The sequence below is a fragment of the Rhinopithecus bieti genome, unplaced genomic scaffold (assembly GCF_001698545.2).
Source record: "Rhinopithecus bieti isolate Rb0 unplaced genomic scaffold, ASM169854v2 scaffold_17930, whole genome shotgun sequence".
NCBI classification, from domain to species: Eukaryota; Metazoa; Chordata; class Mammalia; order Primates; family Cercopithecidae; genus Rhinopithecus; species Rhinopithecus bieti.
Genome location: NW_016809035.1, coordinates 971,166 through 986,678, shown reverse-complemented (window position 1 = coordinate 986,678; position 15,513 = coordinate 971,166). Strand labels below are relative to the sequence as shown.

The following is a 15,513-nucleotide window of genomic DNA, read 5'->3' as shown; positions in this document are numbered from 1 at the left end:
TCTTTCTTTCTTTTTTTTTTTCTTGAGACAGGATCTTGCTCTGTCTCCCAGGCTGGAGTGCAGAGGCGTGATTATGACTCACTGCAGTCTTGACCTCCAGTGCTCAAGGAATCCTCCCACTTCAGCCTTCCGAGTAGCTGGGACTACAGGTGCATGCCACCATACCTGGCTAATTTTGTTTTATGTTTTGTAGAGACAAAGTCTCACTATGTTGCCCAAGATGGTCTCAAACTCCTGGGCTCAAGCAATCCCCTCGCATCAGCCTCCCGAAGTGCTGGGATTACAGGCGTGAGTCACTGCACCTGGCCAGTATTATGATCTTATGGGACCACCATCATATATGTAGTCTGTCATTGACTGAAATGTCATCACGCAGCGCCTGCTGTATTTGGGGAGGTATTGTAAGCTTTGTGAATGTTTGCACCTCCAGTTTACTTTACAGGAGAGTATCCACAGTGCACCCTACAGAGCAAATTGCAAATCTTCAGAGTAATTTGCAGGGAACGCAGACCCAACTGACACCCTGATGGTACAGAGGTGGGGAATCTCAGGTCTGAGTGGAAATATCTTCTGGACTTCCCTGGAGATAGTGTAGTTTCGTGGTTAAGTATAAAAGCTTTACCTTGAGAAGCCTGGATTCAATTTTGAGCCATTCAATTCACAGGTGTGGTTGATCTTGGACAAATTGTTTAACCTCCTCTTGCTTCCATTCCCATATCATCGAATGAGGACAATAATAACATATTGGAAGTAATTCCTGTAAACACTTAGCATAGTTCCCTGGCTCATTAAACATCAGTTGCTGCCATTATTATTGTTATTAGCTATTAAAATAGGGCTCCCCTCTTGACCCTGGCCAGACGTGTCCCTGTTTCAACAAGAGCAGGGATGACTGAGAACAAACTTTCCATCTCACCTTTGCTGGAAAAACAGTGGTTTCTACCGTCCACATTGGCAGAGCAACCTTTGAATATGAAGAACAGCTCTCTATGTACACAGAGAGCAAGGCTGTATTGATTCAGACCACAGAACAAGCCAGTCTAAATGACAGTCAGATCACAAAAAAAGGCAATTTTATTCCTTTCAGCCGCCAATGTGACTTATCAAAGTGTTTCCTTGTGTGCACATTCTACGGGGCTGACTTAGTTAATGTACAAAACCCATTCGCAATTAGCAACACCCATTTGTGTGCCAACAACTCATATGCAAAAGTCAACATTCAATGAGGACAGCATTTAATTTACAGAGCAAATTGTCCTTAAAAACAATTTATGCGGCAAGCAGCTCCTGCAGGCTGCCTGTTAGGTGAAGAGCAGATTTGTTTAGCAAATCCTTTCTTGGAAGAGAGCGCTAGAATTACACAGGGCCCAATCCAGGTGCTGGAGGCCACGCGAGGACTTTGAGACATCCCAGGACAAAGCTTTGAGACCCTAGGGACAGTGCATGTGGGCCACATGGTATGAGGGCCTCTTCTGGGGTTGTCCCACAAAGCTATGTCCCAACTCGGTAGCCAGATCCTACATTTCTAGGGTCATGAGCATGTCCTGGAAAATACTGAAGTCCCAAATGTGTGGCACTTCTTCTTAGAGCAGTGTTTCTCCAAGAGTACTGCCTGCCTGGACCTTCTGCCTCTGAATGCCCTGAGTACGTATTAAAATGCAGGTATTTCCTTACCCCATTCCACTTGTCACAGACATCTCAAAATAGCATTCACGCATATTACCCCCAAATCACAGGGACATCTGACCTGCTGCTAGATCTTGTTATGTCACATGCTAATTAAAAAAAAAAACAAAAAAAACAGAGAACTACTATACCACAATTGAGATTAAAAATATTATGATGATTGAATTTTAATGTAATCAGTTTCCTTTGTAATCATTTGCACATTATGCATTTAAAAATATTATTCTGAGACAGGGTCCACAGGTTTCACTAGATTGCCAAAGGTGTTGTGGCACCTAAAAGTCTCAGAAGAATCACAGGACTGACCCGTAGCTAGGAGGCCCTGTGACAGGAGGCGTTTTGTAACTTCAGAGGTTTGAAGGGAATGGGAAGCTCAATTTCCAAATTCAGATGCCAGGAAAGTAGCTCTCTAGTGGCCATAAGCACCCCCTATAGCTTCGATCAGCTACTGACTCCCTTTCCAGAGGTGCAGGCCGTAAGCTTAATGGAGGGTGCCTATCTGGGTGTCCAGGGAACTCCTCTGGGAAGAAGTAGAAGTCGCATTTTGGGTCTTAAATCCCTTCATAGTTTAGGATTTGCTGGAATTTCAATACCAACTCCCACTTTAACACAATCTAGCATTTCTGTGATCAATGCTTCAATTCCATCAGTAACTAATACTCAGCTAAATTTTTTGATAATCAATTGGATCATAAGTAAATACAGGATTATTTTCCTGTGGTTGGTCAGACTCAGAGAGCACAGTCCTGAATTAGGGGGTATATAAGCATGGTAAATTATTACTTAAACTTGGGACACCCCAACCTTGATTATTCCTTCCTTCTTTGCATCTTTGTACCTCTTTTCCCTCCCTCCCTCCTTCCTTTCCCTTCCCTTCCCTTCCCTTCCCCATCCCTTTCCCTTTCCCTTCCCTTCCCTTCTTTCCCTCCTTTTCCCATTTCCCAACCCCTCTCTCTTTCTCTTCCTTCCTTCATGTTTCCTGAGGGCCTACTATATGCCAAGCAATATTCCTGGTGCTGGGGTTACATCAGTGAGCAAATAAAATGTTTCTACTATATTCTATATACTAGGGGGATAGAGAGATAATTAAAAAAATAAAATACAGAGTGTGGGTGGGAGGGGAGGGGAGTAGTTGATGACGAGTACTGGGCTTCTTGTTACGGTAATACAAATGTTCTAAAATTGATTATGGTCATGGTTGCACATCCTGGTAAATATACTAAAAACTGCTGAACTGTATGCTCTACAAAGGTAAATTGTATATGAACTATATCTCAATAAGCCTATTATTAAAAAACAAAAATATAGAGTATATCTTAGGATGGTAACTTCTGGGGATAAAAGTAAAGCAATGAAGGGGAGAAGAGTTGCCATATTCTGAAAGTTCGTCACCCCAAATCCATATGTTGAAGCTCTGCCCCTCAATGTGATAGTATTTGGAGATACAGCCTTTGGCAAATGATTAGGGTTAGGTGAGTCCATGAGGGTGGAACCTCATGATAGGGTTGGAGGATTTAGAAGAAGAGGAATACCTTCCCCAACCCCACCACCCTGTGAGAACACAGGGAGAAGGTACCCATCTGCAAGCTAGGAAGAGAGACCTCACCAGGAACTGAATTGTCCTGCACTTCTATCTTGGACTTCCCAGCCCCCAGAACCATGAGGAATAAATGTCTGTGTTTTAAGCCACGTTGTCTTATGGTATTTCATTATAGTGACCCAAGTTGACTAAGACAAGGGTCCTCAGAGTATTATGATTTTAAATACAATGGTCATGGAAAGCTTCATTGAGAAGGTAATATTTGGGTGAAATGTGAAGGTAGTGAGGGAGTGAGCCATGGGAATACCTGGAGGAAGAGCAGTTCAGGCAGAGGGAAGAGTAAGTGCAAAGGTCCTGTGGTATGCCTGCTGTGTTCAAGGAACAAGTAGGGGACAGAGGGAAGGTGGAGGAGGGTGTCTAGGGAGGGTAGGGGATGGGGGAGCTGGAAGTAATTCTGGGGCTTTGGCTTTTCCTGTGGGTCAGATGGGGAACCAATGAACCAGAGCCAGTGGAAGACTCTGAACAGAGGAAGGATGTGACCTGATATATGATTTAAGTGGATCTCACTGTGGAAATCAACAGTAGCCAGCCATTTATAGAGTATTTACCATGTGCCAGGCACCTTGGCAAACCCTCTTGTGAAAGCTGTCAGAATTAAAATGGAATCATTTGTGTTAAAATCCCTGATGAAGAGTCAGGGAAGGCCATGAAGGGAAGATTCTCATGCACAAATGCCTGATAACAAGAACTATCACAAAAAACCTCTGCAAAAATCACAGCCTTGCACAAAGGCCATGGTATCCTTACACTCTCTCTCTCTCTCTCTCTCTCTCTCTCTCTCTCTCTCCCTCTCTCTCTCTCTCTCTACTTATATGAAGATACGTGACCAGCAACTGCCAGTCCAATCTCGAACTGGTGCCACCCTTGTTATTTACTGATCCTTGTAGCCAAGGATAATTATCTCAAAAACAATTTTGTAATCCTCCTCCTCACTCTTCCGTTAAAGACCATTGTCTTCCTTTAGCCCCCAAATACACACGTTGTATTTCTCTGAGAATATACTCTGGCATGCACATTCTCATTGCAAGGCCTATTCCCAGATAAACATGATTTTCTTTTAGAGAATCTCCTTCTCTGTTTGTTATTTAGGTTGACACCTTTATGGATGTGAGCTCATTGAATCACTGCAGCTACACTCTGGGTAGGCATTGGTATTTTCTGTATTTTACAGAAAAGGAAACTGAGGTTCAGAAAAGCTTAGGAACCTGACCCGATTTATGGTGGAACCAGGAAATGAACCAGCTTCAGAGCTCTTACCTTCCCCATGCCACCGGCATTGTTTAGTGTATACAGCAGGCACTCAATAAAAGGTGTCACCTCACTGATTACAAAGTAGTGCCCTGAGGGATTGGCATGAGGACACTGTGTCACTTCGGGCACAAACAGAATATGTCTTGAGGCATGAGAGCTGGAGAACCAACATCTACTTACTCAGTTCTGCGATGCTGCCTACGCGCGTGGCCAGCAAGGACTGCTCGATGGTCCTCAGCTCCGACTGGCTGAACATGGGCAGTTCTCCTGGCTTGTTTGACCGCTGTGGGTCTCTGTGAAGATTCAGGCTGTCTGGTAGGCACAGCACCCCTGCAGTCAGAAGGGAGACAGAGAATGAAAGGAAAATATATTGTTATTTTTCAGTTAACCGAGGGAGGGGTGCAACATTTCGCACAACCTCAAACCACACCAGAGCTGGTACTGCAAAGAAAGCCAGTATAGGAACAGTGCTCTGGACTACTTTTAGAAATGGATGCCCAGATATTTGCAAAGGTCTCTTAGAAGTCCTGACTACTGATTTTAGCAAGCATGTGGGCATTCATCTGGACACATGCATTTCCAAAGGACACAAAACAGAATCCTCTCCTCATGCCTGGAAGGGTTGCTATCCACTCCTAGATGCAACTTCTTGTGACTCTGGTGGTCACTCCCCTTGTTCTCCCCACAAAGGCAGTTGTAGTCCCTCAGTGCCCTGGGGGAATAGTCTCTGCCTAAAATTGCTTCTGAGGGCTCACTTTGTTTGCTCAACAAATCTAGCTCTGGATGGTCGGGCTGTTACCTGTTTGACAAGTCTTCTGGCTTTCTCTGTAGAATTGTATGTCAGGAGGTAGAAGAATCCCCATGGGCTTTTGTAACTAGTATGGTGAATACCCACGGGAAATCCCTGCAATCCAATTATTCTCTTCCCTTCCTTTCCATTCCATAAACATTCAGTGAGAAGCTGGGAACTTACTTGGGTAGATGATTCGGAAATATTCACTCTTTCCTTTGCCACCCCAAACTCCCTAAGTCGAGTGCATTTCCTTTCCTCTTGACGTTGGGCTTGACTACTTGATTTACTTCGGTCAAAGCTATGTTAACAAACACGATGGAGTCAAAAGCCTGAAGACTGCTTGTAAAATCGAACTTGCTCTCTTGCGCCTCTGCCTTGGTCATAAGAAAAACATGCCCTAGGCCTGGCATGGTGGCTCACGCCCATAATCCCAGCAATTTGGGAGGGCAAGGAAGGAAGATCACCTGAGGTCAGGAGTTCGAGACCAGCCTGGCCAACATGGTAAAACCCCATCTCTATTAAAACTATAAAGATTAGCTGGGTGTGGGTGGCATGTGTCTGTAGTCCCAGCTACTAGGGAGGCTGAGGCAGGAGAATTGCTTGAATCCGGGAGGTGGAGGCTGTGATGAACCGAGATCATGCCACTGCACTCCAGCCTAGGCAACAGAGCAAGACTGTCAAGAAAAAAAAAAAAAAAAAGAAAGAAAGAAAAGAAAAAAGAAAAATGTGCACTGTCTGCAAAACTGCAGATCTGAAGGTGGGAAAAGAGAAGAAAAATATGCCCTGGCTAGCCTGGCATGAGAGACACACAGCAGATCCAGAACTGGCCTGCAGCTTAGAGCTGCCCTGGCTGCCTGCAAAGACATATGCTTATTTGGTATGCCACTGAGATAGTGGGGATGTTAGTTACTCACCATTATTGTGGTGAAAACTAACAGATACACCTACCAAGTATCCTACTGAGGATACAAGGAACAAGACAGACATTGTGCTGTGTTTGGGGTTGAGGATATAGTGATGGAGAGAACACACATAATCCCATGCTCAGTGAACTCCCAGTGTAAGTGAAGGAGACAGGTTGTTACACACGTAGCTGCAAAACCATTTCTTAAATGCTCTATGGTAGGAGAAGATTAGGAATGAAGGGATGTCTTATCAGAGACCTAAAGAACAAGTATCTGTCAATACAGTGGAAGCACTTACTGAATACCTGCTGTGTTTCCAACCCTGCTCGGCATTTTGGAGATGCAAAAGAATAGGACATATTCAAATCATTTAAAACTGAAGAGATGATACTGGCATGGACAAAATCATCTGGAAATAAAATAGTGCCAATAGACAAGTGCTAACTAATTTAAACCAACTAGCAGGTGAGGGGAGACAGAATGCCAAAGCCAGTAGTTAAAGTCCACTCCTCACCCTGCCAGAACCACACAGTCTCAGCAAAGGTGCTTCCTTTGAAGATGGGCACCTTCATACGGTGGGCCTGTTACACTCCTGCTCTCATCCTCACTGCCTGATTGGTGGCTCCAGACACATGGAGCTACTCACTTTCTCCTAAATGTTTTACCTTCACATCTAACAGAGGGTGAGACAAAAGGGTAGGGAACTCTAGTAGATGACTTTTTGGATAAATAAATAATGAATAATGAATAACGGGGCTGGGTGTGGTGTCTCACGCCTGTAATCCCAGCACTTTGGGAAGTCGAGGTGGGTGGATCACCTGAGGTCAGGAGTTCAGGTCCAGCCTAGATAGCATGGTGAAACCCTGCCTCTACTAACAATACAAAAAATTAGCCAGCTGTGGTGGTGGATGCTTGTAATCCCAGCTACTTGGGAGGCTGAGGCAGGAGAAACTCGGGAGGTGGAGGTTGCAGCAAGCCGAGATCATGCCACTGCACTCCAGCCTGGGTGACAGAGTGCCACTCTGTCTCCAAAAAAATAAAAAATAATGAATAATGGATGAATGATACAGATGACCATTAGACTTTAATGTTTCTATAATCAGGAAATTAGTCAAGGGATATTTTTCTAAGATTCTAATCCAATCTTGTTTTTTTCAAATATTTTTGACTGTGACTCAGAGTAAGAATATATTTTATATCACAGCTTGGTGTGCGCACACACAAACACCCACACACACACTCTTCATGATTTCCATTAAAAAAATTAATGGAAAATAACAGTGACCCTTACTACATGTGAGGCCCTCTCATTTGTTTTCCTTTTCACTTCTCTTCCATCTTAGTAATAAAAAGTGCTGAAACTGCAGCAACAAAAGTGACATCATGATCCACCAATGGGTCGACATGGGCAGTTTGAAAACACTGTGGGCTGTGACACAGATTCACCATTTCCTGGGCACTACCTAGTGCTATACTTCAGGAATCCTCAGCTTTCGGGGAAGACAAGACCTTCCCAGAAATGCTCGCCATCCAAGCCCAGCCTCCTGCCTCTCCCTTGACAGCCATGTCATTCTCCTGTTCAGCCCAGGCAGGAACACACTGAGTCATCCTTGCTCCCTCTGGTTTGCCCACCTGCCAAGACATTAAGTCAGAGGCTAAGTCAAGTAGCTGTCGCCACGGCAATGAATCTTGGGCCAATTCCTCATCCGATGCTCCTGGTGTCTCTGACTCTAATTCAGGAAATTACTACCCCTTAAAGAGTTCACTGCAAAAAGTACCAGATAATCATGACCCACTCCAACATGTGACCCAGTTTTCAGGACCAGTTGCACAAGATTGTGAGAAGATGATCTGCAAGGCCATTTGAATCCAGACATTAAATAAACGGAACGGCACATCTGCGGGAACAGGGTATTTATCAGGGTATTTATGAGACCCTCTGCTTAGGAAAAGGGGATGATGGTCAGAGGGGACTTCACAGCAAAGGAGACTCGAGACCTGGGTCCTGAATGTTGGGGAGAAGGTTGTCTAATTAACAGTACAGATGACTCACATGTTCTCAACGGGATTGCTTTCTTGGTATTTGCATTATTTGCAGCAAGTCAACAACCCGGATCTATGTTTTAAAATGTTGCCTCACATATTGGTTGAGGCCTGAGCAAATGGGACTTGGAGACTGGAACCCAGAGCTTCAGTCTTAGCTCTGCCACATCTCACTGTTTGACTTTGGGCAGGTCACAGAACCTCTCTGGACCTCAGTTTCCTCTTCTGTGAAATGAGGGTGATAGTAATGACTTTGTTTTCCGCATTGGACTTCTGGGGATGGGAGTGAGGTATAAGAGTGAAATGAGATCATGTGTATCAAAGTATTCTGCATGTGCTAAGCAAACAATAGGTTCTCAAGGTATGTTAACTGAGAGCAAAGTCAGTTAATGTGCACTAACCCAGCTTTAGACTACATTGTCCTTTATCATAAGAATCAACAATTTCCCTTGGAATTATTTCTCCTTCTTTTAGGGGTTATGAAATTTAAATATGGAAAGAAAATTATTCAAAGAAGCTTCGAGAGTTAGATTATAGAGATTAGGGAAATCTATAATTGATCTATTACACAAAGATTATATACCAGGGTTTAATTTTCTTTTTCCTCGTTGGAGACTCTATGTGGGGTATACACATAAACTGAAGTTATTTATTTATTTTTTGTGTAAAAATCTGCTTGGTCAGGAAGAAGGTGCGAGCATCATGTTTTAGTGTCAGATGCAGGCCTGAGTTTTGGACTACTTGTCTATTTCCACTACTGGGGCCAAGGACGGCCATGGCCTGGTGATGAAGACCCAAGTTTAGAAACAGAGGGAACTGAGGTTCAAATATGAGTTTGAATGGACCTAAAGGACATAATTTCCCTGAAGAGCAAGTGAACAGAAGCCAGGATCCACAGTGGGCTGGAGGGGTCACGGTCTCCCTGAAATTCTGTTACTGTGAGTGTGTTGTGCATTTGTCTAAGGGGAGAGTTCATTCAAATTCTCCAAAGAGTTTATGGGTCCTAAAAAAGGGCAAACCAATGCCTTTGATTGTCCACATTCCCATTTATTCAAGGTTTCTCTTCTCTGGGACTGGCCTGGCGGCAAGGTGGGGTAGAGCAAGGGAAACAAGATACCAGCACTGCCAGAGCTTGACACCATCCTGCAGCTGCCCTCTGTGCAACTGGGACAAAGAACTTCCTGCTCTCCAGCCAGCTTCCGCATCAGCGAAGAGGGGTTCAACTATCTATTTCATAGGTTTATTGCAGTGATTAAACAAGATAATATGCTTAAAGCCTCTGGCCTATAGAAAGTGCCTGATAAATACCCTGTTCCCACAGATGTGCCGTTCCATTTATTTAATGTCTGGATTCAAATGGCCTTGCAGATCATCTTCTCACAATCTTGTGCAACCGGAGACAGACAACCATTTGGTGAGGTCATTTTGAACAAAAAATATGAGAGCTGCTGCTCTGGGCAAAACCCTGGGCCAACCATGTCTGGCACTGTGTCTCTGATAGAGGCCATCAGGGTGCATTGCTGCCTCCCAATGTGCCTACCTTTCTAGATGTATAGGATGGCCCCTTGGCAAATATAATGCCCTGACATCCTTTCACTCTCCTCTGGGCTTTTCTCTGTGTCTATGTGTTTTTTTATTGAACGCAGGGGACAGGGATGCTATATTAGTCCATTCTCACACTGCTATGAAGGAATACCCGAGACTGGGTAATTTAGAAAGGAAAGAGGTTTAATTGTCTCACAGTTCCACATTGCTGGGGAGGCCTCAGGAAACTTACAATCATGGCAGAAGGCAAAGGAGAAGCAGGCACCTTCTTCACAGAGTGGCAGGAAGGAGTGAGTGCAAGCAGGGGAAATGCCAGGCATTTACAAAACTATCAGATCTCGTGAGGACTCACTTACTTTCAGGAAAAACAGCATGGGGGAAACTGTCCCCATGATCCAATTATCTCCACCTGCTTCCCCCCTTGACATGTGAGGATTATGGGGATTACAATTCAAGGTGAGATTTGGGTGGGGACACAGAGCCAAACCATATCAGATGCTACTTATCTACAAAGAGAAAACCAAGTAAGAGAACCATCAGCATTGATCCATCCAACCTTCAATGATGATGATGGTGGTGGTGATGAAGGAGGAGAACAACCAACTTTTATGGAGTACAAACTATGGGCCAAGCACTCTGCTTAGCATTTTACATGTTTAAATTCAGATTTATTTTAATCCTCTCAGCCACACTATATGGTAGGAAATCCAACATTTATTAGGAAACAGTATAAGGTAACTGTTAAGAGCAAAGACTCTGGGTTCACATTGCCTGGGTTTGAACCCTGATTGCTTTACTTACTACTTGTGTAGCTTTAGGCAAGTAAGTATAATCATTCTGTGCCTTGATTTTCCTATCTGTAAAATGGTAATATTAATAGTGACTACCTCACAGGGTTGTAGGAAGATTAAAAAAAGTTAGTATGTATAAAACATTTACAAAAGTACCTGGCATGGAGGAAGTGTTATAAAATATTTGCCATTATTATCTCTACTTTATAGGGAATGCAATAGAACTTAGAGACGTTTGGTAATTTGCCTAAGGTCACATAGATCCTAAAAATGGGGCTAGGAATTGAATGCCAAGTCTTCTGATTCCAGAGCTCAATCTGTCAGCCACTCAGCATACTGCTTCTTGGTTACTCAATCCCTACTCTCTGGCAGGCACAACTAGGGAACATGGTCGTACACAGACAGCTGGATCCCTGCCCTCCTGGAGCTTACAGTATAACCATATGTGAGATGTTTTCCCTGGCATTATTACCCAGGAACTGACAGGCAAGTATACAAACTTCATGGGTGATGAAATACCATTAACTTCAAATGGAAAACCTTTACAATTTGCCCCCATGCGACAAAAGACAAAGTCTAAAGATACATAGCGTAGATGTGTTTCCTACTTTCAGTTCCTACTAGGAAGCTCACAGCCAAATTTGCAGCCCGTGTGTACATAAGGAAATGCATTTTAATATTTTTGCCTTTTATTATCTATAGTACAATGTTGTACATATTTTTATAAGCTGCCTCAAAATCTGTTGGAAATAACAAATTAAGCACAAACAGTGAAATAACTCATTAGCTCTGTTTCTTTTGCTTCCTGGGGTTTCCATATATTTTGTAGTCATTTTTGGGGAGACTTAGGGGATCAAGGCTGGTGGGTGAACAGAACCATGTAGATTTATTAAGTATGGAGTTAATTTTCTTTTTTTTTTTCTTTTTTTCTTTTTTTGAGATGGAGTCTCGTTCTGTCACCCAGGCTGGAGTGCAGTGGCTGGATCTCAGCTCACTGCAAGCTCCGCCTCCCGGGTTTACGCCATTCTCCTGCCTCAGCCTCCCGAGCAACTGGGACTACAGGCGCCCGCCACCTCGCCCAGCTAGTTTTTTGTATTTTTTTAGTAGAGACGGGGCTTCACCGTGTTCGCCAGGATGGTCTTGATCTCCTGACCTCGTGATCCGCCCGCCTCAGCCTCCCAAAGTGCTGGGATTAAAGGCGTGAGCCACCGCGCCTGGCGAGTTAATTTTTCTTTACCAGTAATTATTAAGTGAAAACCTCTGGGCTTGACCCAGGGTAATTTCTGGTCTTCAGGGCCCTCAAAGTCCTCTTGAACTTAATGGACATCCTTAAAACCCCTAGGCTGACCAGAGTTTAAAAAAGCTTTGTTGATGGGGCTTCCATCAGAATAGGTAAAATATTCCAGACTCCCCACTAAAACCTGGGGGCCAGAAGTTAGAGTTCCTTGCTCTAGAATTAAGCAGTGTTATGCTTTCCAGTCTCTGATTCCTTATCTGTTCAGGTAGACTGACTGCAAAAATGGTCTCCATTTTTTCACCCCTGTCTATATGCATGCATGATGATTTTGAAGTTCCTTCCATCAAGGGTCTATTTGCCCATCCGTTAAATCTTGGCCAGCCTGTGACTTGCTCTGGCCACCAGAATGTGATGGGAATGTTAGGGTGCCAGTTCCAAGTGTAGGCTTCAAACAGTCTTGCCTGCTTCTTCTCTCTTAGAACCCTGCCACCACCAAGAGAAGAAGCCTGGCTAGCATGCTGGAGGATAAGAAGGACACATGGAGAGGAGCCAAGGCTCTCCTAGACCAATGGACAGTCAGCCAAATCCTAAAAATGCAAGAGAGTCTGGCCAAGATTAGCAGAGCTGCCTGTTCAACCCGTAACCGACCAGACTCATAAGTGAGCCTGGCCAAGATCAAAGAACCACCCTGCTGACCCACAGAGGACTGAGCAATAGAAAATGGTTGATGTTTTAAGCCACTGAATTTAGAGGTAGTTTGTTATGCTGCATATGCACAATATCTAACTGGTACTTATCAGTTATGAAACTGAGAGTTGGTTAACTTATTGTCTTAAAATGCTTTTCACTTTTCCCCATGTCGCTGTGTAGAATCTAGTTGTTCTAGGCAATTCCCAACTGCCAATTTCTTTTGGGCCTGGCCTATGGAAGAATCTTCCTAGTGTATAGGAAGGCAGGGATGGCAGAGATGATAAAATGACTCTCTTGGGGGTTTCTTGGGCATAGCAAACACATTTTCATCTCAGGGCCCTTTCATTTGCTCTGTTCTCTTCTCGAACTCTCTTTTCTCGGGTAGATGCACAGCCTACTCCCTTACTCAGTTAGGGCTCTATTTGCTCAAATGTCACCTCCTCAAAAAGACTGTTTTTTTTTCTTTTTCTTTTTTTGGAGACAACATTTGGCTCTATTGCCCAGGCTGGCGTGCAGTGGCCCGATGTCAGCTCACTGCAACCTCCACCTCCCAGGCTCAAGCCATCCTCCCACGTCAGCCTCTCAAGTAGCTGGGACTATAGGTGCACACCACCACGTCCAGCTAATTTTTGTATTTTTTGTAGAGAGGGGGTTTTGCCATGTTAGCCAGGCTGTTCTCAAACTCCTGAGCTCTAGTGATCCGCCCTCATCGGCCTCCCAAAGTGCTGGGATTACGTCCTTTCACAGGTGTGAGCCACTGTGCCCAGCCATCAGAGAAATCTTTCTGAGTACTTTACTAAAAAATAACACCCTGCATCACTCTCCCATCCCCTCACTCTGTTTTATTTCTTCTTTATAGCACCTACTACTGTGTTATATTATATTATATATTATCAGTTAATGTGTTGTCTGTCTCCAGCATTAGAGTGTGAGCAACCAAAGGTTTACTTCCCAGTGTGGGGAGGGTTATGGTATAGCACTGGGGAAGGAGCCACAAGCCCGAGATAATTGTATAAAGCTGTGCTGGGGAGGGGCTGACTGTGTAAGCCTTGGTACTGTGGACACAGGCTTGGGTGCTGCCTTGTCTGTCTCTGGCTGCAGGAGGAGAGCTGACTCTGCTAAGTCCTGCCTGACAAGCTAGGTTTGGTCTTCTGTTAAGTGACCCCCAGAATGTAAAGGGGAGCGTCCTGGCACCAGGTCTCAGCTTTAACAAAGGGGAAGGAAGCAGCTGGGGTGCAGCAGCGCGCCAGCCCTTGAATGGGCATCGGACGGACCTGGCCAGGTTCAGATTCCCACCTTACCGGCTTCCAGCTGTATGGCCAGGGCTCTTGACTTGGCTTCTCTGAGCGTATTTCTCCCTTTATAAAGTGTTTGATACTATCTACCCTCTAGCATGGCTGGGAGGCTGTAATGGGTTAATAGACAGAGACAATCTGACACAGAGAAGGGGGTCCATAAATGTTTGCTAATAATCTAAGTGAAGTTCTCTGAAACTAAAGATTTAGGAATCCAAGAACACAGACAATGCCAGAAGGCTTTCTTTTACTGTTAAATTTATTAGGAAACAAGACAGGAAATTATCAGATTAAGAAAAAATGTTTGTACACTAGCCCGGAAACCCCTTTTAAGAGACTTGGCAGTGGGAAACAGATTCAGGCTTGGTTTGTTGAAACCATTCCTCTGCGAGAGGCATGCCCCACTCCAATTCAGAAAAGCATCTGCATCTGCAGGTCCCAGCCCCAGTGATGAGCTCCTTTGGGAAGTGTCCCGAAGCTCCCAGGCTGACTTGGGGTCACCCTGCTGTGCTGCACAGTGGTACCCCATTCCTGCTATGAGCTGCTGTTTTTCTCACAGTATACTAGTGGGTAGTTGGCTGTCTCCCCAGCCAACCTGAAGCCTGTGAGGGCAGGAATACATCCTGTTGTCTTTGTGGTACTCAGTGTTCATGGTTAAATTAATAAATGATCCACAAATCACAAATATCTTCATGTTCTTTTCAGAAGGTCACCACCTTATTCTCCATGTGTACTTCAAGCTCCGTTCTTGAACTCAATTCTGAAAATTCTTCATCTTTGTTTTCTACATCGGTTTGGCTTCAGACTGCCTAAGAACCTTCCCTTTCAATGTAATCCAAACAAGATTGTTAGTTACTTCCTTTGCCATTGCTCCTTCTCTCCCAGAGGTCAGCCTTTCTTGCATTATCATTGCAACTTTCCCAAGAGTCCTGGGTGACATCCGCCTCATAGGGGCTTAAGAGGAAAGAGACTCACTCTCCCTGTTTCCTCATCTCTGTATCAAGAGCTCCTGGGGCCTGGCAGGACTTGGGAATACCTGCTTCAGTCCCCAACTCCTCCTAAAAGATCTAGGGCTCCATTCCAGAACTTCCAGGCTTGGAATGGTATTTTAGACCTCCAACTAAGTCTTGGGTAGCTATGGAAATGTCATAGGTCAGTCAGATTTTGGAGATCAACAGGCCCCCAGGAGCATGAACTGTGGCCTTTGAAAGTTCTCTGAAAAGCCTTTCCCTTGTCCCCTACACAGTAGTGACACTCATGGGCATAACATCATGTGGTGTGATAAAACTCAGCCCTGGAGTGTAACTGACAGGGAAATTGTGTGCTGGAGTTGTCTGAGTAAAGAAATGATAGGCGGGGCACGGTGGCTCACGCTTGTAATCCCAGCGCTTTGGGAGGCCGAGGCGGGCGGATCACGAGGTCAGGAGATCGAGACCACGGTGAAACTCCGTCTCTACTAAAAATACAAAAAAAAAAAAAAATTAGCTGGGCGCGGTGGTGGGCACCTGTAGTCCCAGCTACTCAGGAGGCTGAGGTAGGAGAATGGCGTGAACCCGGGAGGTGGAGATTGCAGTGAGCCGAGGTCGAGATTCCGCCACTGCACTCCAGCCTGGGCTACAGAGCGAGACTCTGTCTCAAAAAAAAAAAAAAAAAAAAAAAAAAAAAAAAAAAAAAAAA

At 44.5% G+C, this 15,513-nt stretch overlaps 1 protein-coding gene across 1 annotated transcript in view; it reads right to left on the bottom strand.

Annotated features, from left to right (window-relative positions):
- ABTB3 (ankyrin repeat and BTB domain containing 3) overlaps positions 1-15,513 on the bottom strand; it is a 348,476-nt gene that overhangs the window by 132,762 nt on the left and 200,201 nt on the right. Inside the window, exon 3 of the mRNA XM_017888278.1 lies at positions 4,718-4,867. Within this exon, the coding sequence (XP_017743767.1) occupies positions 4,718-4,867 (150 nt within the window). The remainder of the gene's footprint in view (positions 1-4,717; positions 4,868-15,513) is intronic.